The 27,778-nt window shown below is 40.8% G+C and overlaps 2 protein-coding genes across 4 annotated transcripts in view; one reads left to right on the top strand and one right to left on the bottom strand.

Annotated features, from left to right (window-relative positions):
* Nucleotides 1-16,614, top strand: part of adcy7 (adenylate cyclase 7) — a 53,284-nt gene extending 36,670 nt beyond the window's left edge. For 2 of the 3 annotated variants that reach the window (XM_010757303.3, XM_019274315.2), the window contains 21 exons: nucleotides 2,542-2,653; nucleotides 3,019-3,146; nucleotides 3,698-3,856; nucleotides 4,355-4,487; nucleotides 4,798-4,986; nucleotides 5,459-5,502; nucleotides 6,998-7,057; nucleotides 7,916-7,990; nucleotides 9,027-9,096; nucleotides 9,214-9,311; nucleotides 9,398-9,482; nucleotides 10,469-10,606; nucleotides 10,729-10,845; nucleotides 11,177-11,370; nucleotides 11,488-11,596; nucleotides 11,679-11,837; nucleotides 12,306-12,452; nucleotides 12,722-12,829; nucleotides 12,976-13,090; nucleotides 14,759-14,883; nucleotides 15,321-16,614. In XM_010757303.3, the coding sequence (XP_010755605.2) occupies nucleotides 2,542-2,653; nucleotides 3,019-3,146; nucleotides 3,698-3,856; nucleotides 4,355-4,487; nucleotides 4,798-4,986; nucleotides 5,459-5,502; nucleotides 6,998-7,057; nucleotides 7,916-7,990; nucleotides 9,027-9,096; nucleotides 9,214-9,311; nucleotides 9,398-9,482; nucleotides 10,469-10,606; nucleotides 10,729-10,845; nucleotides 11,177-11,370; nucleotides 11,488-11,596; nucleotides 11,679-11,837; nucleotides 12,306-12,452; nucleotides 12,722-12,829; nucleotides 12,976-13,090; nucleotides 14,759-14,883; nucleotides 15,321-15,467 (2,512 nt within the window). In that variant the 3' untranslated portion in view covers nucleotides 15,468-16,614. The remainder of the gene's footprint in view (nucleotides 1-2,541; nucleotides 2,654-3,018; nucleotides 3,147-3,697; nucleotides 3,857-4,354; nucleotides 4,488-4,797; nucleotides 4,987-5,458; nucleotides 5,503-6,997; nucleotides 7,058-7,915; nucleotides 7,991-9,026; nucleotides 9,097-9,213; nucleotides 9,312-9,397; nucleotides 9,483-10,468; nucleotides 10,607-10,728; nucleotides 10,846-11,176; nucleotides 11,371-11,487; nucleotides 11,597-11,678; nucleotides 11,838-12,305; nucleotides 12,453-12,721; nucleotides 12,830-12,975; nucleotides 13,091-14,758; nucleotides 14,884-15,320) is intronic. The other variant, XM_010757311.3, reaches the window with a different exon arrangement.
* Nucleotides 16,615-16,650: 36 nt separating this feature from the next.
* On the bottom strand, nucleotides 16,651-27,479 carry brd7 (bromodomain containing 7). Its single transcript, XM_010757321.3, has 17 exons — nucleotides 27,336-27,479; nucleotides 26,764-26,957; nucleotides 24,765-24,858; nucleotides 24,620-24,677; nucleotides 24,321-24,465; nucleotides 23,513-23,623; nucleotides 22,926-23,095; nucleotides 21,908-22,022; nucleotides 21,545-21,620; nucleotides 21,054-21,161; nucleotides 20,833-20,968; nucleotides 19,967-20,078; nucleotides 19,788-19,835; nucleotides 18,960-19,047; nucleotides 18,016-18,159; nucleotides 17,003-17,143; nucleotides 16,651-16,820 (listed from the first exon to the last, which is right to left on the bottom strand). The coding sequence occupies exons 1-17, from the start codon at nucleotides 27,382-27,384 to the stop codon at nucleotides 16,756-16,758; spliced, it is 1,854 nt and encodes a 617-aa protein (XP_010755623.2). The 5' UTR covers nucleotides 27,385-27,479; the 3' UTR covers nucleotides 16,651-16,755.
* Nucleotides 27,480-27,778: the final 299 nt, after the last annotated feature.

The following is a 27,778-nucleotide window of genomic DNA, read 5'->3' as shown; positions in this document are numbered from 1 at the left end:
GTAAGTAAAGTCTAAATCTGTGTGTGTGTCGCCTCTGCATTCCTCTGTGTGCAATGACACAGCTAAAGCAATAGCACAGGGATTACGACAACAAAGTACGAGTTGACTTGGGGGTCTTCTTGTCGACTGATGATTCGAATCAGAGTTTTCAGAAGCCGTCCTATTTTTGTCACTGTAAAGCCTCGGTACTATATTTATGCTTTTTCCATACACATCATAAAACATGTGGCACGAAATTTTTAAAAGTGCACAAAAAGCATATTTCACCGACCACTTCACGTAACGAGGGAGATTGTAATATGCCCATTTGTTTTCACAGCAGTGACCCAGTTATAGCTCTTTGTTTTACGAGGGTTTCTTTAATTTAGCAAGCGCTGACAGACACTGGGTCAGCTTAAAATGAACTTTGGCAGATGGCTCAGCAGCTCATTTCTTTGAATAAATGTAGGCACGATTCTGTGTCTGCTTTACCTCAATAAAGGCATTGCATTATAAGGTTTCTAAGAAAGCTTGGTCATGGCTTCTTTAGCTTCAAGAAAATGGTTTTATATTGTCAGTACTGGCACTTTGATTTTAAAGTGCTGTTTAATTTCTGGTTGGTTTAGTTGAAAGATGTGAAACTGGAAGGAAGTTCAATTGAAATACCAACACAGAGAGCAAAAATATACAGAAAACAGTTGGGCTGTCAGTGTCCAATCTGATGTTTATTAAGGTAATCTTGTCTTTCAGAGGGTTTAGACACTAAACTTTTGGTCCTTGCTAATCAGGAGGTCATTGTGAAGGCATCAGTCATGTTCATTTAGGGCCTCAATAAGAAGGTGTTGAATGATAGGCTGGAACATGACCTATCCCTATAATTACCCCAGTCAAACCAGTCATTAGCCGTGTTGTCTGTCTCCTGAAGCACCTGGCCGTTTTCAGTCAGGCAGTAGAACAGGGTCAAGTCAGGTGCAGTATCTGTGTCCCTCTGCTGGTCAGCAGATGGGCATTTGTACTCAGGTCAGGCTGCAACTTTTAATCCGCCAGTGATCAGAGTCGGTTGGATGTGGTGCATTACAAGTTATAATCAGCCTCCTGTATGTGTAGTGCTAAGTGGATAATTATATCACACACACACAGATCAATGAATATTTTTGGTGTTTGTTTTGAATATTTATGTACATACATGCAACAAAGGTATTAGTGCAACACTAATACCTTTTACCTTCATGATTTAAAGTAAAAGATCTAGATAGAAGACAACTTCTATGCACACAAAAGGTTTATTCTCTCAAATTTTGTTAGCAAAGTTGTTAAAATCCATGTCAGTCAACACCTCCCCCATAAACATGACATGTGTGGCATATCAAGATGCTGATTAAGCAAGCTTGACTATGATATAATGATAATACAGAACAGTCAAAAGGCATCTCACACTAGGCATTTAACTATTTCACATAGGCCACATGGGGCTACTTATACAATTTTTTTGGTCAAAGTCATGACCTGCCATATTCTGCCTCTAAAATGATAACATTGGTTATAATTTGATATACATTGATAGATAATCAGTTTGCAGAGAAATGTGAGATGGTGAGCAAAGTCAAAAATTATATTTTTTCCACCATGTTGTAATTTACACGTCCTGTAGCAAACTGAGATGAGCATGGCATTCACCAAGGGTGAAAATTGCAATGGTTAGAGTTTCAGTTCCCAGTGGGAGACAAAGTTCGGTCAGGTGCTCTGTGTGGGTTCAGTGTTGGCCAAACTTTCATCTATTTTTCCTTGTGGTGTCGGGGTATTTCAGAGGTCAGGTCACATATCAGTGTCCTGTGGTCTGCTGACTCGCAGCTTCAATTGTTCCAAGGCTATGATTCAATGTTGAACCAGACAGGCATTTTAATCATATACTGACCAGGTCTACTAGAAGCTAATAGGAGGTGGGTCAGAAGCTTTTTGCCTGAAATCCTACATCCCAATTCAGGGAACTTAATGGTCATAATGGGCTGCCAAGGCAGGGCAGAGAAAATGAGGCCTGAATTTAGAGGACACAAATGGTGTAAGCTTTATGACCCCTAGTTTGCTCCAATCACTCCACAGTGGTTGATTGCTGACAGAGCACTCAGGGGGCTTGTAAATTTGGAATGATGGAAACCAGGGATTATCTCCCAATATTTGTTTTTTTTGTGGTAGTCTGGACATATAAATCACGAAGCATTACAGACAGACAGAAGTCACATGGATCTGTTACCATTGCTGTGTTGAAATGAACCATCATAACTAAAACCTGATAGCTTGGTCCCTGTGAGGTCCCCTTTGAGTCAACTGTGGAAGAATGCTACAGTCACTGCGGTTCTTCTAGATTAGACGTGAACGTTTAAAATGTAAGAAATAGTTCAGTTATTCTTTGTCATCATGCTAATAACATTATAATAATGTAATTTATTTATTATGATAATAACATAATAACTAATTGCATTTGCTAGATATTTTACATGTCAGAGCAAACCTAATTTTTGTTTATGTGTGTTAAAGTCTCATTTTATTATTTTTTTCTTTCAGTATTCTCTATGCTGACATTGTTGGCTTCACCCGATTGGCCAGTGACTGTTCTCCCAAAGAGCTGGTCATCATGCTCAATGAATTGTTTGGCAAGTTTGACCAAATTGCCAAGGTGAGTCGTCATTTAGAATTTCTTTATGCTAGTATTATAAACAACACTGGCCTCTAAGCTTAACTTGCAGTTGACAGTTTGTGGCATTAATAATGTGAAGATTAGAGTAGTGAGATTGTGACAAAAAGATTTCCGCTAAACCTCAAACTGTCTGGGAAAATCTGGGTTGGGCAGTTGTACAAGTAAACACAATCTTCTTATCAATTCATGACCAAAGCACTTAAACCTCAGTAATACAAGACTGTGGTTGTATTGTATGGTGCGGCTCCCATGTGTTGGCATGTTTACACACATATATGCTCACATACATTTTATCTACAAAACTGTATTTTTACAGTTTCTTTCCTCTTCCTTCTCATTTACAGGAAAACGAATGCATGAGAATCAAGATCCTCGGAGATTGCTACTATTGTGTGTCAGGGCTGCCGGTCTCTCTGCCTAAACATGCCAAGAACTGCGTCAAAATGGGCCTGGACATGTGTGAAGCCATCAAGTGAGTTTGTGCAAAGCTTCCTGTGATGATCCGTTTCACCTGGAGGGCATGGTTTGCAGCACTGTTGCATGATGTCTATGTAAAAACAGCTGACGCAACTCTTCAAAGAAACACGATAAGCACACTTAGTTTTGAGATGAATTACGTAAATAAAATGTGTTGAAAACTATTCCTGGAACCTAGTGTGCTGTATCTGTAATGGTGGACTGCATGGTGAGTCATTCTCAGTCGTGTTTCTAGTTTAGCGAGGCACAGTTTGTGTTAAAGAAACAATAATGCCTAGAACCACACATTTTGAAAATGACATGTCATTTTAAATAATGTATTACAGCAGTAGGAGTGTTGACTCTGCTCTAGTGGGTGATGGTTCTTACTGTACTGTTACTGTGTTAACTCAAATCTAAAATCAAGAAAATATTTGTTTTGTTGAAATTTCACACATATAAAAAGGACAGTAGACTTTACTGTAATGTCGTCCTCAGACTGTTTTCTGCCTATAGAAACATCCTTCAACAACAATGAGCTTAAGTATTGCTGTGAAACTCCTCCAGGCAGGTACGGGAGGCCACAGGTGTGGAAATAAACATGAGAGTTGGCGTGCACTCTGGCAATGTGCTCTGTGGTGTGATTGGCCTTCGCAAGTGGCAGTTTGATGTGTGGTCACATGATGTTACACTGGCCAATCACATGGAGTCAGGAGGCCTTCCAGGGTAAGTGACGCAACTTTTGCATCTCTTGTATCTACTTTTTTTCATAACATTTACATCAACATTTTTTATATCATATTGTCATATTACACAAGCTGAGGCTGCCTGGGGTTTATGCAACATCACTGTTACCATGGAACATTAAAACAACACACATTTGTTACTACGTAGTGGATGACAATACATTTTACGTCATAATTAGTTCACTTAAAGCATAAATCAAGAAATCAATTGCCAGCCATCAACATCAGCTAATTAGGTTACCTGAAATATTGTAACGTTCATAATGTTAATCATTAATTACAGTCAGCCAATAACCTTGATAACAAAGGCTTTTAGCCACATTGGTGAAATTGTCATTGAAATTTATGATTTAACATCTACCACTTTTATTTGTCATAAATTAACAAATTAATTCCAAATGCCATGAAGTAAACGAAATAAACATCTTACATAAGTCAAGTATTTAATTGTTTCTCCTGCTCTTTTCAACACTGTTAGGCGTGTCCACATCACAGAGGCGACGCTAAAGCACCTGAACAAGGCTTACGAAGTTGAAGAGGGCAACGGCCACCTCAGAGACCCCTACCTAAAAGAGGTCAATGTCCAAACGTACCTGGTCATCGATCCACGGGTGAGTTCTGTGTTCATCGTATTTGAAAATGCTCATTGTGCAGAAAGTGTGAGAGGTATGCAGTATTTGAAAACACCTGCCCTTACAAATATATATAAATAGACAGATATAATGATTTTAATTATGTAAATCATTTTAAACTTGTAATGACATGTTTTCAGTACAGACAATACAGGGTCCTTTTGTGTTATAGTCCAAATGCTATATGTTACTTATGGTTTGATTTACTGTTTTATCATTTTAAAATGATAAAAAAGCTAAATGCCACAGTGTACCGGAAATGTAATAATAATTGCGTGTATGTCTTAAGTCTAAGGATCCGTCATCAAACACCCGTAACGCTCCTAAACCTCGGGTGAACGATGGTCTGAAGATGCGGGCATCTGTGCGTATGACCCGTTACCTGGAGTCTTGGGGGGCCGTCAAACCTTTTGCACACCTTCAGAGCCGAGAGGGCTTCACAGCAGACACCATTGTCAACGGCATGTCACGCTTCAAGGTAAGCATGTCTGTTGTTGTTGTTAGTATATATAGGCAACAACTACTCCTCTGCTGGAGCCAAAGTTAAAGCATAGCATACAGATACTAAGGTATAAATTGGCTGTGTTAATTATTTTTGAAATAAGAAATAAACTAGGGATAGAGCTCCTTTTACTGTGTCCTGGTTAAAAGACTGCTGCAATGGAAAAATATTGAAATGTTTTGCTTCATTTATTTATTTATTTAACTTTAATTTTGTTGTTTTTAACTGATGTTATGGTTCTCTAATGTTCGGATGAATAAATGCATAGTGTTTGAGAATTATCTCAAAGGCAAGAAGACTACACACAATGACTTAAGATAATAATTTTCTTGTGAGGGATTCAAGTATTTCTCAAATTAAAAGGTTGGATAAATAGAGTTTCAGTGGATTTGGCCTGCAAGACTCCCATTATCACGCATTCTTACTGTGTGAATGTTGTCTTTTCCAGGATATCCCTCTACGACCAACTCCCAGCTCCAATATAACTGACAGGTAAGAACAATTCGAAGCTGCTTGAGTGGCTACAAAGTGAATTGAAATGTTTAGTCCTCATTTAGTGACTGGTATTATTTTTATTGTATGCTAACCCTCTGTGGTCCAAATTGATAGGACCATTGCTCAGACCCCAGAGGGTTAAACTGTACACATACTGTACATTCGCCCTGGAAGTGGGGCAGTGTAACAGTAGCCTGCATGAGGACAGAGTGTTTCCCATCAACTTTCCATGCCAGGACTTTTACATTCATTCATACAGCTGACTTCATCACATTTCATAAACAGTATCTTATAATGGCAGTTATTACATTACTGCCAATGTTCTGCTATATGGACAGAGATTATCAAATGTGTATGAATAATTCTTTTCATGGGAGCTTAGACAGTTTGATGGAATGATTGTGATGGTAAACTTGTTACACCTGAGATTTTCCCTTTTGAGTTTCTATGTGCATGTCCATATTTTAAATGTTTAATATCCAGTTGGTGATCTTATCTAAAGTGATGAGCGGTGAGCAGGCAGGATGTTCAGTGTCTTACAGATGATATGAAGGTGTATGTAATGAATCATATCTTAGATGCTGTGTGTAGAAGCAGGTTAGCAGAGAGGGAAATGAGAAACTTACTGTTACATCTTAAAGCCGTGTTGAATATTCTTAGCGGTGGCTAGTTGACACATCCATATTTATGAAATTTAAGATGTGCTGCCTCCCCCTCAAACAGTATTCACATGGATAAAACTGGATCATTGCATGACTTATTGTAATCAGCATTATATATCAACAAATGACTTCACATGGAAATGATGCTTCTAGTATAATGTGTCACTGAAAATCAAATGTTTATCGGACAAGAAGTCTGTACATGTTCACAAAGTGGGAGGAATGTTAGAGGAGTTAGTTCCAACCTGCAAAAACATTCGCCAACAAAACGCCATCACTGAGGGTCTGCACAGTACAGCTGTGCTACATTGGCGGCCGTTTTTTGTAGAGCGGTGAGAGCACTGATCTTTAGGACGAGCGCTTCCTTTAGCCTCAATTAATGTACAGACAAACTGATTGTGGTTGTAGCTTATAATGGTTAATTCTCTTTTCCTGTCTGGCAGAAGCAGTAAGCCTAAGGACAAATATTTAAAGTGTAGCTGCTGATTAGTGTGCAGCACTCACCTACACAAACTGTGGGCCGGTAATGTGATTAGAAGAGATAAGTGTGCGCCTAAAAGCACAAGCATTCCACCGCGTGAGAGAAATTGTTAATTTCATTCATGTATGCACAGTCCACTGTGTGAACAGTGTCCAAGGCTGGAGTGATAGTGAAATGAGGCTCACCCACTCAAGCATTACGTAGTAGCAACATGTTCTTTCTGTGGTTAAAAGTAACTGTTGTGAATGTGCTACTACTATTTACTTCATCAGTGTCCCCCTGTTTGTTTGTTTTTCGGGGCTCTGTTATGACGGATTTGTGTTTGTGTCTTATTATTGGGCCCTGACAGCTTTGATGAATCTGTAGAAGAACCACTCTCCTTGCCTACCCCTCCGTTCAGCAGTTCTAAGTGAGTGGGGCCTTTGTGGCCCATAAGGTCCTCATTCCCACAGTGCAGTAGTTCTCAACCCTTTTGGCTTGTGACCCTTAAAAAACTAAAACAAATGGACGCTTACCTCAGAGCCACTTGTTTTAAGTGAGCTTTCACATACTGTAAATAATGCTTTGCTCATCAGTACCCAGCAATCATGCAGTTTCCGAAATAATTAAATATTGTTGAGTTGATTCATTTTGGGGGAGTAGAGGAAAGGCTAAATGACTCATTTATCACAATCTTTAGAGATAACACATTACATATACATTATGAATTTGTAATAGAACAAACATGTTTATGTGATGTCCTGTCCCACAGGGTGAGAACTATTGCTTTGCTGTCCCAACACTAACCTGAGCAGTGGTGTAATACTGTTCTCTTCTCACCGTTTCTCACTGCTACCTCTTTTTTAGCAGGGTAACTAAGACAGCAAAAACCACCAGACACCCTGTAACCTTTTTTAGTACACTGACCTGCTCTATTAACGCTGATCACTGACTGGGGCTTGTGTGTATCTGGGTCTGTGCCTCGGTGTTTCCTTCCTGATAGAGTAGGGGGTTTCCTAGCAGAAGCACGGCAGAAACACTCCCACTGATTCCCACAGAGATCATCTAACACACAGCATTCTGCATCCAGCACAATCCTTCTACGTACATCTTTACTCTTTGCTCACTAATGCTCAGAATGGCATTAACTACGTTGCCCCCAAGCACAGCTAAACTGGACCTGCATGACCTGATCTGGTTTTCCAGGATCTGTTCCAGTCCACTTGTGTTGTGTTTGAGTGTCTGTTCATTTGCCTCCTTCTAATTGTCTCTGCGTTTTCCGGTGCAGGAACAAATCCCAGATTAAGTTTAATGAGGAGCTGCACAATGAGATGACTACAACCATAGATGAGCTCAGCAGCAAGTAGGTTTATCTTTACAAATCATCACATTTTGAGTGTATAGCATATTTCTTAAGATAATGTAACTTTAATTGCATTAAAGATATGAATAAATGTTAAATATATACTACGCTACACTGTTTTCCAGGTATTCGATAGATATTGGGAAACTCCTGCTGTGACATCGCTGATGTTTTGCAAAATTTAGGCATACCAATGTGACAAAATCCTCGATTTTGGCTTAAGTTCTTGAAGTGAATAATATCAACTTTGAACAATTTTTAAAATTATTTTTAGTAAAGTTTTTAGCCATGCTAACAGTATGGATCAGAGGATGGTAGTCTGGGTTTGCTGGCTGTTTGCTACGTCTGTCTACCACTAAAATAGCTCAGCAACTATGAAATGAATTAAAACAGTGTACAGACATTCATGTTCCCCAGAGGATAGATTCTACTGATCTGATACTGTGATTCCCTGACTTCCCCCCCTCCTTGCATTTGTTATAAATTATAATAACTTTGATGATCCCCTGACTTTTCCAGATCAAAATTCAAAATCGCCCAATCATTTGGTTTATGAATCACATTTCCATCAGCCTCAGCTGTACTTTGTGTTTAGTCACAATTAGCAAATGTTAGCGCACTAACATACTAAAATTACATGGTAAACATGCCTGCTTAACATCAGTATGTTAGCATTGTCATTGTGATCATTGTAGTGCGCTCACATTTGCATTTAGCTCACACTGTATCTAAATATAGCCTCACACAGCTGCTAGTATGGCTGTAGACTATTTATCATGGTACAATATCTTTGCAGATACTTTAGTAAATATTGTAACTATGATATCACGATAATGCTCCATTTATTTTTCCCAGATTATTCACCTCAACTGAAAGCTCTTTTCAAATTACTTTTTCTTTCTCTTAAATGTAATATATATCTTGTAATGCAGATGTTAAACTTGTGACACTTGAAGTGTAAAATTCAAAGCAATTATCTTTTCTTCCTATCCTTCATCTCTGCTTTCTTTCTCCTTCCATTCTCTCTCTCTCTCAGGCAGTGGTCAAAGTCTGAAGAGAGTAGCAGTTTAGCTCTGTGGTTTCCAAAAAAAGATTTGGAAAAACAGGTTAGTTGGACACAAAGCTACAAATAGATCATTGAAAGCATTTATAATCCCACATCATCATACCTTTCCATTCAAGCATCAAGAGGTTAAGGTGTGTTCTGTTTTTCCTCCTCTAAGTACCGTTCCCTGGATTTGCCGATGTTCAAACATTATGTTGGCTGTGCCACCTTCATCTTCCTCTCCATCTTTGTGGTCCAGATGTTTGTCACAAAGGAGTGAGTATGACCAGATTTTCAACATGGGGAGAAGAAACACAATGAAGATGATATTTGTCTCTTTTATCTGATTGTATCTCCTTCAGTCAACAGATGTTGGGCATGTCATTTGGAGTATTGGCCTGTGTACTGCTACTGACTCTGGCCATCTGTTACGCAGGTCACTTACAGGTCAGTGTGTTAAGGTTTACAATACCATTTTTATATTGGTGATTGAGGTTCAATTAGGTTTGTAGAAAGTGCCAAAGTCTTGCATGCATAGGAAATCATTTCTTACAGCAACCTCTCAACCCTCAATGGGTGCAGGTCAGTGTAAAAGCGTTGTCATTTGTCAAGCAACATTATATAATGCTTGCCTGACCCTGACTCGCATTACATGTGAATGACTCATATGTGTTCCCAGAATTTAATTTCCTTGTATATATGAAGTCAAAATTAAATGTGTGACGGCTACACGAGACATGCCAAAAAATACAGCAAGCCTTCGAGGAAAAACATTCATTTTACTCACCATCTGTCAACCTGCTGCAAGCTTATTCCCCATATTACCCATATTTGGGCTGTATTTACAACAAGCAACACACAGATGAGAATTTCTAAATTAAAAACCAAATAAGAAATTGTGTGCTACTGAGCTTGCATTAAGATTATTGTGGCAATTAACAATTGCTTTTGAGGTCAAGGAATGCACAACCATTTCTGTCTTTCTTTCTTTGTTTGGAAGAAAAACACTGAAATATTAATCAGAAAAATGTTCTTGTATTTGACCACTTCAATAAACCACTTGATTTATTGCAAACACAAAATACTTTCAAATTGTTTTAATATTTCATAATTTAAGCAAATTTGGTTAAGGTCTTTGTGCAGTGCTCTTGGTGAGGGTGAAAGCGGACGTGTGTGGTGTGTACATATGTTTTTCACTGTGTCAGAATTAGCCAGTGTGGAAACATGCCTTCACTGTGTTGTAGCTTTCTATAGCTAACCTGCTGACCTGGTGGATGACTCCTGACATTCTGGCAGTGTTTTCTCCTCTCAGACAGAAGCCACTCACTGGAAATAGCCAGCGATGAGTCACTCACCCATGATGTCTGGAGATGGATGACTGTGCTCGTCATACCTGTTTGATTCCATCCTCACTTCTCTTTAATTCTCTGCAGCGCCTGTTTCCAGAGAAGCTGTCGAGCTGCCAGTGGCTGCCAGTCGTTTCAGAGGCAGTGGTAAAGCGGCCATGTGTGCGCCTCGCTCTGGCCACCATCACCACTGCGGTCATCGTTGTCTTGGCCGTTTTCAACCTGGTGAGAGCTAAGAGAGGGCTCTTTATACAGTATACTATGCTATTTGCCGAACTCCAAAGCATGCTGTCCAGTGGTTGCTTGTCAGTCAAATTTTTAAATTCAAATTCTTTATCACCCTGCAGTGCTTCGTCCAGACAGGTGTGACTGATTGTTCCGGTGATGCTGACCACCTTTCTACAAATAATTCCCTTGATAATAATTCCCTTGAACAAGAATTAGGAGATCTCTACTACCTGCCTGTGAGTGATGGATTTTTTTACCATAGGGTAGAAAGAAATATTGTTTAATGGGGTTTTTTTTTTTTTTTTTTAAATCAGACTGGTTTAAATAGTTCAGGTATGAGTACCAGAGAAGACATGATGCCTGGAGGGATTTGTGCATCATTGTGACCTGAGTTTTCTTGACAAAAACATTAATAAACACTTAACAATGTACTTATCTTTGTGTGTAACTACATAATAGTGTGTTATAAAACTTTTTAAGTGTTTGTATATTGGTAATAAATGCAAAACATTTGGTTGCTTAAATAAATAAATAAATAATTCCATCCCTCGCCTTTATCTCCCTCAGTACTCCGTCTACTGCTGTATCCTGTCGCTCATTGCATGTGGAGTCTTCCTACGGGTGAGCTTTGAACTCAAAGTGCTCTTCCTCACCGTGGCCTCTGCATCATATTACATCATCATCCTCAGCACCAAGAGGGTACTCTTCGTGGTCTACGGAAACCTCTGCTCTAACCTCTCTAACCCCTGGAACTGCAGCAGGTGGGACATAAAAATACATTAGATGTATTCATTTCAGCTTACACAGAATAATCATGTATGAAATATGTAAATGGAGGTGACGCCCATCCTTGATGGTTCTGGTTCATTCTACAACAGAGAAGATGAATCCAACCTGGAATTTCTAGGGCTGGTGAAACACCCTCAGGTGATGAGCTGCATATATATCACCCTGTTCCTGGTCACCATGCTCATCATTGCACAGCAGGTAATGACAATCTTCACCTGTTTTCACTCGCCATGGTTTCCCTCATTGTCTGCTCTAACCTCACTATGTTTGTGTCTGATAGAACGAGGCCTGCTTCCGTCAGGACTTCCTGCTTAAGTACAAAAACCGCACAGAGCAGGACGAGATCGAGACTAGGGAGAACCTGAACCGCCTGCTGCTGGAGAACGTGCTGCCGGCCCACGTAGCAGGGCTGTTTGTCGGGGAAAACAAAAAGAACGAGGTGACGCTTCACTCTGTTTTCTGTTCTGTCTGTTTTCATTAATAAGCGATAGATGAAAGTCAGTTTACATTTTGTATATTTTGTAAAAGGGGAGCTATTCTCTGCACTTTTTAATGATTTCACAGTTCTCAGGATAGAAATACAGTGTCTCCTGTGATGTTCGTGCATTTTCAAAATGTGTTGATGAGGCAAAAGTTTCACTAATGTATTCAGGTCATGCACATTAACTCAGGTCAGCTTTAAAACAAATGGTCACTCGTATAATATAATAGTATAATATAATACATAATTTATAATACAGTCAGTGGGTGCAATATAATTTCTAGTAAAACATGTATCTTCACTGAGATAGGTAGCATTTCTAAACAGTTATTTTCTTAACAACAAAACTAAAAACTGTGAGTAGTTCATCTCTGTCTTTTCCTGGATAAACCAATAACTTCATATCTTTGTCTTTTTTCCTGACAGGACCTCTACTACAAGTCCTATGACTGTGTGTGTGTGATGTTCGCCTCGGTGCCGGATTTCAAAGAATTTTACACCGAGTGTGATATCAACAAGGAGGGCCTGGAATGTCTGAGGCTCCTGAACGAGATCATTGCTGACTTTGACGAGGTCAGTAAGGCAAAGAAGGACAAGATAAAAACTCCCTTTCATCCTCATCCCTAATTTCATTGCCAAGCGCTTCTGATGATACATGACAGACGCGTCTTTAAAGCCCCAATCTGTTATCGGTAAATCCGTTCATGCACTCAATTCCGGGTCCAACCATGTGGAGATTGGGCTGAAACAGTACAGTCAGGAATAAATACTGTAAATGATGAAAGGCGGGATGATGAAGTTTCCACAAGTCACTCTTATTTTGTTTTCCTCTAACCTAACAGCTGCTGTCCAAGCCAAAGTTCAGCGGTGTGGAGAAGATCAAGACAATTGGCAGCACTTACATGGCGGCTGCAGGGCTCAGTGGGATGCTCGGTCAGGAGAACAATCAGGTAGAGTAGCTATTGCTTCAGACTTGGATCACTTCAGCTTTGTTGACTGTTTCTTAGCAAGCCATCAGTGTATGTTCTGCCCCTTCATAAAAGCCATAAAGCTTGAAGCAGTCATAATCACGTTGTTGAATGATATGTTCTTTCAGGACAAAGACAGGCAGCAGGCCCAGATAGGGATCATGGTGGAGTTTGCCATCGCTCTGATCGGCAAGTTGGATGGCATCAACAGACATTCCTTCAACAGCTTCAGGCTGCGTGTGGGTGAGTGTGCTCAGCTGCTCGGCAGTTTCAGCATAAACCTTTCATTGACTGAACGCTGCGCTGCACTGTACCCAGCTCTATTAGAACTGACACAATAACCCAACAGGTTTCCTTGGTTACACTGTACATGAGAAGCATTCATGTAATGTTCTTCCAGTGAGCGCAGCTGCCTTCACTGGCACTTATGTTGTCGCGTTGATCTCAGGGCTGTAGTAGAAGGTAAACCTACCTTATCAGAGTGAGCCCTCCTTTTTTTTAAGCTTATAACCTTTGACACAGACGTAGAGCATCTGCTTTGTATTGTCAAGGGTAATGTTGAGTTTATGTTGAATTTCTACTCATAACTTAAGTACATTAAGTAATATGTAAAGTACTCAAGCCATGAGAAAGCGGCAAAACACCGTTGAGTGCCTGAGAAACCATGACCTCTGTCTGTTGTGTCTGCAGCCCTGACACAGTCATTTCCGTGCAGTTGATTTTAAGCAGACAAGGTTTTGGTTAAAACATTTACATTTCTTAGGAGATAAAAACGAACACAAGGCATAAACACTGAAATATTGCACTGAGTGGTATCAACCCTCTTTTACAAAATGCTGTCCTTCATCAGCAGCTGCGTCAAAACATTTTGTGACTTTGGAACAAAATCCACTATGTTTATTAATAAGCAGTTGGCAGTGACTTTTTCTTTGCCCTATGACAACATACTCTTGTGCTTCTTCTGCTGCCAGTCTCACAACACTTTTAAATATTCTACAGTTGATAGCTAACTCTCCAGGTGTTTTTTTGTTGTTGTTGTTTTTTTTAATAATTTCATCATCGTTTTCATTTAAATTCAAACAGAATAAAGCTCATCTGTTGTCCACTCCTTTAAATGATATTCCTGTCTTCAAGCTTAGTCTATGTAACTTTGCCACATTGGCACATATAAAATCAGAGAAGTGACTCAGTAATGTCAGTAACAGGTAAGTAGTCACACCAGACCAAGCAAGGCTGCAGCTACAGAATCACTAAAAATATTTCAGGAAACATTGTGTATTGTATTTTTACCACATGTCATAAATACGGACAGCTGTACTTGTCATGATTATATTACTTATGATCAGAATATAGCATGTCAGCAACAGCCAAACATCAAGCAACATTTTCTCCATAAAATATGTTCCAGTTCCACCAAAAAAAAGTGAAATACAGTAGTTAGTGTTGGGTGACTTTGTGCTGTAAAGTGCACAAAATCACATGGTGCAAAAAAAGACGAAATTTTATGGTATTATTTTTTTTCTTCTAATAAATATTCTCAGGGAATTGATCATTTTTATTTCCCTAATGTAAAGTAAGCAAATCCAAAGAATCTCTGCTCATTTTAATGTGAAACAGATGCTTCTCGCAGCACCTCAGGGAATCATTCAATGTAGTTTTCATAGTGTCAGATATCTCTTTAAGAGCAGCTGCAGCCCAAAGCTCTTTCAACCCTGTCAGCAAACCAACAGCATTTTATTTATGAATGAAAATGTTTCACTTTTTACCTTTTCTGTTTCTGCCAACACCAACTGAGCCAGTGTGCAGCCTCTAATTTTACTTACTGAATCTTATATTTCATCTTGTGTTTTATTGACTTTATCTGCATGTGAACGTCATAGACATTTATCATAACTTAATGCTTTTCCACAGGCATTAATCACGGCCCAGTGATAGCCGGAGTGATCGGAGCGAGGAAACCTCAGTATGACATCTGGGGCAACACGGTTAATGTAGCCAGCAGGATGGAGAGCACCGGGGAGCTCGGAAAGATTCAGGTATGTTTAACACAGCTCAACAGCAGGATTTGATCTAATGTTCTTAAAGCTCTCACATATCAGATCTCAACATAATCATGGCTGGATTTAGAAAGATCCAGTTTCTGAAAAATAAGATCCATTCTTAGCCAGGCATAAAAACACCCCATGAAATGAATATTTTATTTGCTTTTCAGCTACAATTGCACTTTATTGCTGCATGCATCACACACGTCTGTGGATTCAAAGCAATTCATGATTTAACTTGAGAAACTACTTCATTATTTTGCCTCTGCTAATGACACTGCTCTACCGAAGTTGTAAATGAAGGCATGTATCTCTCCTCTCAGCAAGAGAAGTTACACTAGATGCTGCAGGAAAGTTCTCACAATGAATTTTAGGCCTCCAGATGTGGCTTTGGACACAAAAATGCAATTGTGTTATTTGTCGACTTCCAGGTCACAGAGGAAACGTTCGACGTGCTGAAAAAGCTCGGCTACTCGTGCGAGTGTCGAGGATTCATCAACGTGAAGGGCAAAGGGGAGCTGAAAACCTTCTTTGTGTGTACTGACATGAGCAAGCAGCAGGGCATGGGGCTGAGCTGAGGCTAGGCCACCACAGCCCGCAGAACTGGATACAGACATGTACACAAGTCAAGAGTTTATAGACTCCTGTATGCCACGCCAGTGTTGAGCCAGTGCTGACTGGCTGTGTTCCTGTGATGTTGCTGCATATTAAGGACTTAAGACGAAGCGCTGCCTTGCTGCGTGGTGGATGTCACAATGAATCAACAGTTTCTACTCTGGACCCTGTAGGACAGATCAGGATGGTGGGGAGATGGTCAATACGTTCAATTACCATCTTTTTCTATTCATAAACACATTTACGTCCAGTGGTCAGTCACTTTGTATTTTTTTTTTTCTTGTCTTTAACTTAGATGTGGTTTGTGATAGAAAAAAAGTATATTGTACTAATGCCAAATACAGCTGTGTAATTTTTGAAGACCTCTTTGGTCCTTTAAAAAAACAAACAAAAAACAATGGATTCTGTTTGGATCCTAATTTGAAACCCATCTGGTTTTCCTGTTTGAGAAGAGACGTGCACACTGCTCCATTACTGTGTAATGAGCATGATGTGTGAGCTGTTTCAATATCATAAAAACAGACTGTACAGAAGCTAAACACAGAGAAACTTTCTTTAGGACATATTCACATAACAAAAAATAGTCTTACTTTTCTGGCCATGCTGCAAATCTTTAAGCTACTGTATCCTCAACATCTTTGATGACCCTTTAACTTTAGATTCAGGTGTAACAAACCCATCTTTTAGATTCCACCTGTGTAGCTTGGCCAGGGTAATAACGGTTTAATATTTCATATATGACAAGATCTTTGCTCCAGGAGAGAAATGGACAGATCCATGTGCTGTATGTATGTGTTGCTGCTTGTCTGCATATATGCTGCAATGATGGGAAACCTGTGACGCCGTCATTGGTGACCTGGGAGTCCGTGTGATCTAACCACCTGCCTGCTGTGAATGTTTTTCTGGCTCTAGCTCAGATGATCGCCTGAACTGATCAGGATCGCTCTCTGAAAACTTGATTTGTCTTGTGGCCATCATCTTGTCTGTACTTGTGGTTACATAATAATAATAATAATGATAATAATAATAATAATATATTGGCCTTTATGTGAACAAATGTGACATTGAATTTTGTACAGTTACAGAATGTAATAAATGTTTTCATAAGTCTGCACTTTGTCATACAGTATTTCACAGGAGCCACGGTGTATAAAAAAAAGTTTATTAAATGAAATGCATACAAATGTCACACAAAAAGCACCATTCGTACAAAACTTAAGTTATTCGACTGTGTGGGTGGGTGAAATTTAATTATACAGCTTGAACCATTTCCTGACAACTGGACAAGGTCTCCATTGGTTCAGCCGTCTCCTGCACTGAAAACATTTAAAAGTATAATATTAGAATAATATAAGTGCAGAGAGTTTTTGCTGAAACTGAATTTGACAGGTTAAGTTTGGACTTTACATCTCAAATAGCAGACAAACGTTAATATAACGTAAATATTTAAGAGGATAACAATTTTTAATTTTTTATTAACATCCAGTGTTGTAGTTACCTGTGGTGAGGTCAATGAAGGGCCCGGGTGCTTCTGGAGGTAGAGCTATGCCCATGGCCCTCCTGATGCCGTAGACGCTGCTGACGTCACATGGGGCCACTTGACCAGTCAGCTCAGCCAAGTTCCCAGTCACCTTCTCAGCTGCAGACAGAGTCAAAAGGAGACGAGAAATTATAGACATATTTGAATTATTGGCAATGTAAGAAAAGACCGGCCAGTCGTAGATGGCAGCACTCAATCCTTGTCCTGTTTCCCTTTTGCTGATGATTGGACCTTTAGCCAGAACATTTTACATTCAAAGTTCTGTTTTATGTAGTTCAACGTTTTGGGAAATACATTTATTCGCTTTCTTGCTGAGAGTTAATATGACGCTTTCCATTAGCATAGCTCAGCATAAAAACTGAAAAAAGGGAAACGGCTAGTCTAGCTTTGTCCAAAGGTCACCTTGTTTGTTTAATTCAACTATAAAAATGAGACGACGCGCAGAGCATCTGTTGAGCAAACATATCCCCTCAAATCTGAAATCAGGGCAGAGAAAATAAACAATCTACGGGCCCAATATGATGGATCCACTGGAATATCAACACATTCATTCATTCATTGCTCAACAAGATGCTAACGAATGTTCCCTTAAAAAGGATCAGTGTGTAGGATTTAGTGGAAGCTGGTGGTGTAGTAGTAACCGCCTCACCTGCACCCACAAAAACCCTATGAAGAGCTAGTGTTAAGTTTGTCCGTTCTAGGCTACTATAGAAACATGGCCGTGCAGCATAGTGGACGAGCAGCTTCAGCGTCTCATTCTCACTACACTAATGAACACATAGTCATGCACATTATATTTAATTTCTGCCATATTCTGTAAATATATGTTGATGATTTCAATCAGATCACTGTCTGAAACATAAACCACGTGGCTGGTAAACAGGTAAACGCAGTGTTGTTAGAGATCTGTAGCTGGTGGTGATGGCTCGAGTCGAACGAACAAAAGGGGCCGTGAACCGAAAGGCTCTTACCCAGCTCCATCTCCTTCACAGACGGGGCTAACAAGCAAATCATGTTAGGTGGCTGCTTGGCGCTCAGACGCTCCTTCTGGGCTTCCTGCAAGTCACACAGGAGCTTTGTAGTCTCGTCCAGTTTCTGCTGGAAGTGCAGGGCCTCTGTGTCAGAAAGACAACACACATACAGTTAATGCTTCCTCTGCGTTCCTCCAGTTACCTTGTGGTGCCCCCCCCTCCTGTGCCTGGTTACACGTATTCAACACAGTACAGCCTTTCTTGCTCTACCCTGATGGGGACCCCTCGGGCTTACTGTTACATCCATATCTGAGAGAGCAGAAGCAGGAGGAGAACAAACTTTGATGGGCTGTTTGAAAGATGTAAGAGGATACATAACGGGATGGTGAATGGCTAATCTGACTGCATCCGACTTGAATTACCTCAAATTTCAACAGCATCTAGAGTCTAATTGTGAATTTCTTTGTTCAGGTATCCCCTTTGAGACACACATGAAGCAGTCAGGGCTGACCAGGTCCACTTACCTGTGCCCTGCTCTCTGCGTTGGGGTTCTCATGAGAGTGGGTAGTTATTTTAGTTGCAGGTTCATTATTAAAAGTTAAAAATGTGAATCTGAATTGTTTCTCTGTTTTTTCTCTCGCTCTGAACTGACAGAGCTGCAAGCCATTTCATGTGTGCATGTGTATTTGTATCTGGTTCTCGTGTATTTGCATCCATGTGGCGGGTTTATATTCATATTTAGTCCAATTTACTACATGGCTAAACGATTCACTGACGGTGGTGGCCTGTCTCCCTTGTAGTCTTGGGACAATCTGCTACTACCAAAATAAATACTTTTTTTTTTTTTCAAGACATGATAACCTGCAGTTGCCCTAACAGTTAAAAAAAAAAAAAAAAAAGAACTGATTGATTAATCCATGATGATATTAAGTCAGAGGTTTTACCTCCAGACAGCTCTTCAGCCATCTGCAGGCCCACAGCAGAGCGCAGGAAGTTCAGCCTGTTGCAGCTGGATGCTTCGGGTTCGGCTACCTACAAGAAAGCGGGGGGGGACGACGACATGTTTAGTCAGATTAGAAAAAAAAAAGAAATGCATTCCGCACAAGACAGCTGACGCATCTAGGGAACATCCAAGTCTTTTGAAGCCTCTTTAGTCAAGCTGCTTCTTCGCTCCAATAAAAATCAAACCTAATGAAAAGCTGCAACACCCGGGCAGGGGATGAGAGTAAACTGGAGAGCGGCCAAGAACAGCAAACAGCGAGCACAGAGGGTTGCTGTGTGCCTGACGGAGGGGCCTGTATTTTTGTTTCCGTTGCTGCTCTGAGGGGCGATTCAGCCGGCGCAGCCAGCGGGCACCGAGAGAAAACACGGGGGCCTCTCCAAATTCTCCGACAGCGAGTGTTGAGCAAGTAGCACCGCTGCGTTTTGAGGGGAAATATTCTTTCCATGCGTGGATGGATCACAGCTAAAGCCAGGCCCCTGCTATGTTGACACAGCTGGTTGACGCGGCAACCATCTGCAGAGGCCATCTACGATGACAAAGTGAAATGAAAAGTATCCACACATGAGATGTAATGCGAGAACACGGCACAGCGGGAGCTCCTCTTCTGAACATCACATCCAGCACTGAACGGCTCGTGTTTTGCATTACATAGCACACGCTGATATCTCTCGTTATGAACCGTTTCCACTTGTACTGGGAGACACGGGGAACTGAAGCTGTTTATCATAAAGCACAGGTTTCTATCTCCACATTTGTGCTAAAGTCTCACCTCCACGTCGTTCTTGTCCTCTTGTGTATTCGCTGCCCGCTCCACCTGCTGGAATGACAAGCATGAAAAAAGCACAACTCATCCAAGTCAATCCATACTTTCAGATTTCTATCCTGTTCTGTTTCACTCAGTAGTAACAAACATCGGCTCGGATCACTTATGTCTCAGTGGGTGCTTACAGGCTCTGTCTCCTTCAGTGTTTTTGAATGGTCTCCGTTCGTCAGTGCATCCAGAAGATTGTCTGCCAGTTTGTACATGTACTCGTCTGATTTGGCCAGGAACTCTGACATGCTGCCAAAGACAAACACAAACATTTACTTAAATTGTTTTTGAAGCAGCAGCAGGCAAAAAAAATAAATAAATAAATAAAAATCAGAATCACTTTCTTGGCCGAGAACAAGGAGAAGCTGATCTTGATATTTGCTGAAGCAACAACTGAACCTCCTGAATGCTCTTACACAGAACGTGCTTTTCACATGAAGAGACTTAAAGGCTCGAGGACGCGACAGACAACAACCACTGAATACATTTTAAGTAAATACACAACTATTTTCTGCCACATTCATTCAACACGTAGAATAAAGAGCAGACAGCAAGCTGACAACACACACGGTGGCGGGTCAGACAATAACCTTCGAAAAAGAAGTATTTTTCTATTTTAAAGAAAAGAAAAATACTTATGTTTAGGATGAATCACGGGAACAAATGTATTTCAACTTTAATCACTAAATATCAATGTTTAGAGGATTTCCAAACACAAAAACATCCAGCCATCTTTAGTGAAGATACTGCAGAGTGTGTTATGAGTGTCCTTAAGATAATTATCCGAGACAGGCAGAAGAGGAAAACAAAAGTGTAAGAGGTTGATGGGTTGAAGTCAGGATGAGGCCCAGTCTACAGCTGAGAGCTGACCTCCTCCAGACGGGATGCCCTCGGTTTGAAAAGAGAAACATCTGGAAAGTAATCAGTCGGGAATGCCGACTCGAGGGACGTTTTGTGTAAATGCCACAGAGCTTGAGTGCGTTTGTGGTAGCCCCGCGCATACCTGTCTGAGCCCTGCAGACTGGACTCTTCGCCGTAAGAAGAGTAGATCAGGTCCGAATCCTCCTTGCTGATGTTGGCGAAGCTGGAGTCGTAGGTGGGCGCGTAGGAGGTGAACGGCCCGTAGTTGATGTAGGACACTGTGGAAGAGGTCGTTATCGGCTCATTAACGGAGAGGTCTGGTATTGGGTCTTGCAAAAATATCAAGTTAGAGTAGCACTGTACCTTGCGTGATCCTGTTCCTCTTGTCCTCCCTGAAGCCCTGCAGGGTGTTTACGCCGCTCTGCAGCCGATTGGACATCATGCCCAGTTTCACAGGACAGTAACCAACATCTGTGGCAGGAAGCACCGACAGTTTACCAACTTTCAGAAGTTCTCTTTACACCGTATCCTCTTAACAGCTCAACTACTTTTTTTTTTTTTTTCATCATGATTAGTCTGCCAATTATTTTCTCGATTTACCATCTGAAAAACAGTGAGAAAATCCATGATGATGAATGCTTTTTTTCTTGGCCAAGCAGCAAATCCAAAATCCAGAGATCAGTTTACAATCATTAAAAGCAGAAAAAAACAGCAAATATTCATTTTTCCGAAGCTGAAACCAGTGAACATTTGACTTTTTATCATTAATTTATCACAATAGTTGGCCATTCGTTTTTTTCTGTCAACTAATTCACTAACCGTTTGAGCTTTATTATAGTTCCAGAGAGACTTACCGCCCACTGATGGATCTGCTGGGTTGAGGATTGCCAGAGTGGTGGAGCCGTCAGACTTCCGCCTTGCAAACTCCAACTACACAACAAAATAAAGTTTATATACCCATAAAAAGATAAATCACCTTTTCAGTAGGAGACATGACTGTGCTGTGGTTTAACATTTGAACTGGAAAACGTTAGACAAACTTCTAAACATCATCGCCCAGACGAGGCAAAAACTGTCATGGTGAAAACACAGAATTCTCTATTAGGGCTTTTATGAGAGCTTTGTGAGAGACTTTTCTTTTCACGTTTTCCTTTTGATAGAGCAGACAGTCGTGACTTTGAAACACAGAAATCCTGAGTTTAAGCCTGCTTTCTCACATTACACTGCAGCACTCTGTTGGACAGCTTTCCTCCAGACTCTTCGATAACCTTGCGGATTTCCTCAAGCTCTTTCTCTGCCTTTGCCGCCTCGTCCTTGGAGTCCTTGTCCTGTCTGCAAATGAAAGACAATTGAAAGGCGGCAGATGAGACACTTTGACCATGAATGAAATGTTTTTGTTTTTTTTGTAACAAGAATAAAAAGCATGCCCACTGCAGCAAAATACTGCAGGGAGAGGAGTGAGTGCTTCTGTTCATTAAACGCAGATGTTCCGCTTTCTCTCCTAAGACAATCTACCTGGTAGTGTTACGTTGACGTCAGTAAACAGCATCAAGGTTTTATATACAGTGTCTTCTGTTGTAATACAGAAGATAAAGAGCAGCACAGGTTTCTCGACTCGGTGAGTCATAACAAACACATGACTTTAGCTGTCCGGTTCTGTTACATCGGACCGGGCAACAGTGCTGACTGAATAAGATGTACAGCAAGGAAAACAGGACCCAGCATGTTGTGAGACATTCCTCACATTCTGAGCCTCCAGCTTCACAGTGGAAAACTGATTCACTCTATTGTCATAGGAAAACAAACTCACACAAGCCTACGCTGTGAACTGACAGAGTGAGAAACTGTTTTCACCGACGTGCTGTTGATCAGTCATCCCGACCATACCTGTGTTGATGCTCGACTGAGAATTTCAGCATTTGTGTGTTTGTGGCAAACACGCGGAAACTGTAGCTGGATGATCTGTTGTTCATGGGACAGCTTTTAGTCATTTCCTGATTGACATCAGAGATCACTGAGACTGTCTACACGCCATGCAACTTAAACTGGCTTTAGAATAATGTCAAATATCAAATATGAAGCTTCAGAGGAATTCAAGTAGTGAATCAACGGTCGTGCTTATTATCCGACTTCCTCACATTGTCTCTAGGCACCTTGCTGAATAGCGGGTATGCTGCAGTGTTGTATGACTGTGACATAAGCAATGATGCGAGTAAAGTCGGCACATTAAAGGACCTGGGTGTGCTGGGTGTCTGGGAGCGCTCGCTGGTGTCTGTGGTTGTGGGTCTCTCTTTGTTCTGGTCCAAGCTGGTGACCCCTTCTTCTTCAGACTTCCCGGGCTGCTTGGCAGATGGGTCGAGGCCGGACATGAACTCGATGCTCTGCTTTAAGCTCTCCAGCCTTTCCTATTGGAAAGACGATTAAAATTGTGTTTGGTTTCAGCCAGAATAGAGAAGAAAAGAAAAATATGGCTGATGATGGTGCAGCTTGTTTTTCAAGCTATCTGCTGCCCCCATCTGTTCATTATAGCAAAAGATCCAGTGCACGGTGAAGGGTCCTAATCTCAAAGGGCTCCAATGAAGCTCTTGTGTTGATTGTATAACTAATCATCACTATAAACTGACACATTTCAGAATAACCATGTATACATTTGCTGTATTACCAGAACAATATTTCAAATTCAAATTATAACAAGAGAGCAGACATCATAAGCTTTTTCATACTAAAAGGCTGTTTGTTGAGAATACTGGTTGTCTACAATCCCTTCGTGAACAATCTTCAGTGTTTAGTTTTTAAAAAAAAATCAATATTCAGTTTCATACCTGGCTCAAGATCTTCATTCCAGAGTGTAACAGTTTCCGAGCTGCTTTGTGGTAAATGGTCTCAGGTTTGTTGTAAATCATGGCGTTTTCACACATGATCCTGAAATCCACCTGCATCGACAACATGTGACACGTTAAACACTTGACAAGGTGACAAACACTGCTGAGTGAATCAAAATGCATAGAAGAGCATAATCCTGGTCTACATGACAAACATTAGTGGGAAATTCTCTTATTTTGACATTATTCCATCACAATCAACGTCTTACAAGTTGCCGTTTTTATGGATGTCCTGATCAGTTTTTCCCCTATAATCCAGCAGTCTCCAACTTTTTTTACGCCATGGGCCGGTTTCATGCAAGACAATATTTTCACAGACCGACCTTTAACTTCAGTCATTTTTCAAAATAAAACATCCCTCAGACTCTGATAATCAAACAATTTTTTAATCATTCTTTCTGTGTGGTCCAGTAGCAAATGACCCACAGACCGGTATCGGTCCACGGCCCGCTGCCCAAATGCAAATCAGTGAGCCCTTTAATCTAACACACTTTATTTTTCACAATCAACTTCAAAAACTGGAGTTCAAACTACCTCAAAAACATTAAACTGATCCATCTTAAATTATTTACATAAAATGAATGAAAGTTAAAATAGTGGCACTGCAACACTATCAGGCTGATGTGGACAGACTGCACTAAAAGTTTTTATTTAGCCAATTCTGATGTATTAAAATATGCTTTAATATGTTTGTCCCGCTGTGAATGCAGACTTCGTATGCAATAATACGCCTGTGTGTTATATGTACCTTGAGTTCATCCAGTGACTGGTAGCACTCTTTCTTTACTTTGTCCTTTATTGTACTGAAGTCCATGGGCCGTTTGATAATGGACGAGTAGCCAGGGGCAATGAGGTCTGTCACTGGAAATGAGAAGAATGCACTGGGATCTTTCCTGAAGAGAAAACACACATAGATAGACGGTAAGTTTACTGTAGTGGATAAGGAGGGCTAAGGGTCAAAAATGTAAACACAAGCACTATGAGGAGACCTGCTGCAGCTCATAAATTAACACACTATCTCATATCAATAAATGATCAACGTTGCACCTTTGGAGCTGTCTGATGAGCTGGTTCAAAGCTTCCTGCAAAGGAGTCTGTTCCTTTTCTATGAGGGAGAAGAACAAAACATCAGGCAGACATATGAGGAGAGGTACGGACATAAAACAGTAACAAGAGGAAAACTCAGACTTACCTTCTAGTTTATCCAGCTCTGAACGGATAGGAGTTCTGCTCTGTTCTCTGTCATCGTCTCCGTCTCCATCCTGACCTTTCTTCTTCTTCGTCATCTAACAATATAAAAACAAACATCAAGTCTAATACACGCTAACTAAACTCCCACCTTTAACCCTCTAGACCTCATTGCGCCCATTATTTTAAAACCATTCCCAGCGTATCCGAACACTGAAAATAAAGTCCTGATCTTTGTATTGTAGATAGTTTAAAAACACTTCATTACACTGATATTTATGTTTTTTTTTCATTGCTCTCACTGTTGGAGATGGATGCTGTTTTCTAGGTGGGCAGTTAGATGAAAGGTTGCAGGGAGGACTGGCCAGGTCAAGCCGACTTTTCCACACAAATTCGAAGATATTATCCCAAATAAGTTGCAAGATTATTGTTGTTTGTTAGAACAATGTGGGTTGCTCGAAATTTTATAATCACCATCTATAAACAGCAGGACTTAGCTGGCTTTCACTGCCCAGACAGAGTCTGTTTTCCAGGGGACAGTTCGGTGAAGAGTCGGCGAAGTTGTGCCGACTGTTCCACATAAATTCGAAGTTATTTTCTTATGTAAAGTAAGCCAAAGACAAAACCCACTACCACATTACTGTTGTTTGTTATAACAGTGTGTGTTGCTTGATATTTCATCACATGGAAGAAAAACAGCAGGACTTAACCAGCTTTCACTGCTGTTTTCCAGGGGACAGTTTGCCAAAGAGTTGCAGGGAGGGCTGATTGGATCAGTGTTGATTTCATCAGACGAGACGAGACGAAATATGTTCTCCAACGAGCCTTTTTCCCTTGACTAAGACAAGACGATGACGAGACGATACAATGTTCTAAAAACACTGACGAAAAATGTGTCAATGTGCGTTTTTGTTGACGAATAAAAACGATACGAAAATGTCATGCAAGAAATAAAAAAGAAACAAAAACGTCCTCCTTGTTTTCATCTCCTATATAAGAAAAAAAAAGCAGCATCCAGTCCTGCTGTCACGTGTTTGTGCCAGCACTTCTTTTACTGTAGGCAAAGTCACGGCCACACGTTTGAGATCCTCATGCTGCTCTCGCACCTGTGGCTTGAAAACAAACATGCAGGAGAAACACGGTGTACGAACAGCGCGATCATGCTTGGAAAGAAAAAGAGACTGGACGTTTTTTCCTCCATTTCCATTATTTAGAAGCAGACAAAAGGTGACAATGCCTGGTTTTGATGGATGGGAATATGTGCGGGAAGAAAACTGCGGGTAAAGATACCACCAACCTGAAAAGGTGCATCAACCTCAGCCACCCAAATATTAAGGTAAGCCAACTGGTCTGACATCTGAGTGCATTGGTAATCTAATCCTAGCAGCTAGTAAAAAGACTCAAATGTTTTGACTAAAACTTTGAGTCTTTTAGTCGACTAAAATATGACAAACAAAAATGATTTGTGAAAGACTAAAAGTGACTACCCAGATAGCAAATATTTTGGCCGTATTGTGGCATACATTTGGCATTTTTGGCTTTCTTTTGGCATTAAGAAAGCCTTTTGGCTCAACTGTGGTATGATTGGGGTTATCCATAATAGATAAGGAGATGCCAGCAATATATGGCTGAGTTAAGGCATGTTTATGGCATGCCAGAAGATTGGGCACGAACGAGAACAGCTGATTTGGGGCTCTTCTGGGACATTTATGGCTATATTTTGGAAGTCCACAATTTGTTTTGGGTGAATTTTGGCTTTCCTAAATGGCCCAGACATCCACCCATAACTTTGCCAAAATGCAAGCCAGATTTAGGCCAAAGCGAAGCCAAAAGATTTTTTTCTATCTGGGTAAACAACATATAAACAACATGTTTGGTATGAAATCAAAGAGGAAACTGTGTTTTTATTCAAATAAAATCCACTTGTGATTGTCAGTTTCTTCCTGTTTAAGACAGAGCTGTTTGTTGATCGGCCATCCCATCTTAAAAGACATGATCTTTACCTTCTTCTTCCCTCTGTCATCCTCCGGAGAGTTGAAGCTCCTCTCTTTGTCCTTCTTCTTTTTCTTCTTCTTGTCTTTGGGCTTGTCGTAATCCGCCGGCTGCTCGTCGTAAAACGTTTCCCGGCTGGAGCTTCCCGTGGTCACCTCGTTTCCAGACACTTTGAGCACCAGCTTCAGCGGCCTGTCCGTGTACTCTGCGGACAGCATGTCAACACGAGCGTCAACACGAGCGTCAACACGAGCGTCAACACGAGCTAACAGCGGCTAACAGCTGAGAGACAATAGCCAGCTAACAGCTAGCTCACCTAGCAGGCGGGATAGCGGAGCTACAGCTCGTCGTGTGTTTTAATATCACGCAGCAGACCTTGTATTCGTGCATGCTGTTATATTGTGGCAGAAACGCCGCGGGAATAAATAAATAAACACAAATCTGATCCAGTAACTAGCCTAGCAACACGCTAGCTAATCGGCTAAATCAGGACTATGTCCGTGCTAACAAGAGTCAAACCGGATATCCGGCCTGTGTGTTCAACAACAGATCATCAAACAAGCAAAGCTACAGATGAAAATACCTTCATATCCGTGTTTTTCGGACTTGTGCTTTTTGTGCTTCTTGCCCATTGTTTGTGTTTTGTGCCGGTCAGACTGGCTCTGTGATCCGGTGCTGGCGGAAGCGCAACAGCGGCTGAGCTGACCGCCGGCGCCATCTGCCGGTCAGGCGGTGAAACCACCACTCACATGGTCGACAGGGGGCGAAGTAAGCTTAGTGTTAAACCTCGACGACGTACCAAGCCTGAGAATCTTTTATCCTCTTACAACTCCGAGTCTGCATCATGAAGTGTTTAGAAATATGATTTGACACTGAATTGTGAAGTAATTAAATACATACTCTCTGCAAGCAGAGGGAACATCACTTAGTCACAGCAGTCACGCCACAACACCATTGCATGCATGCACAAACGCACACACCCCAAAAGGGCCAGTCTGTAGCCAATTAAAGGGGTTGTTTAGCTAT

Source organism: Larimichthys crocea, chromosome VIII (assembly GCF_000972845.2).
Source record: "Larimichthys crocea isolate SSNF chromosome VIII, L_crocea_2.0, whole genome shotgun sequence".
In the NCBI taxonomy this organism is placed as follows: Eukaryota; Metazoa; Chordata; class Actinopteri; family Sciaenidae; genus Larimichthys; species Larimichthys crocea.
Note: the sequence above shows the minus strand (reverse complement) of the source record. Positions and strands in the feature narration are given on the sequence as shown.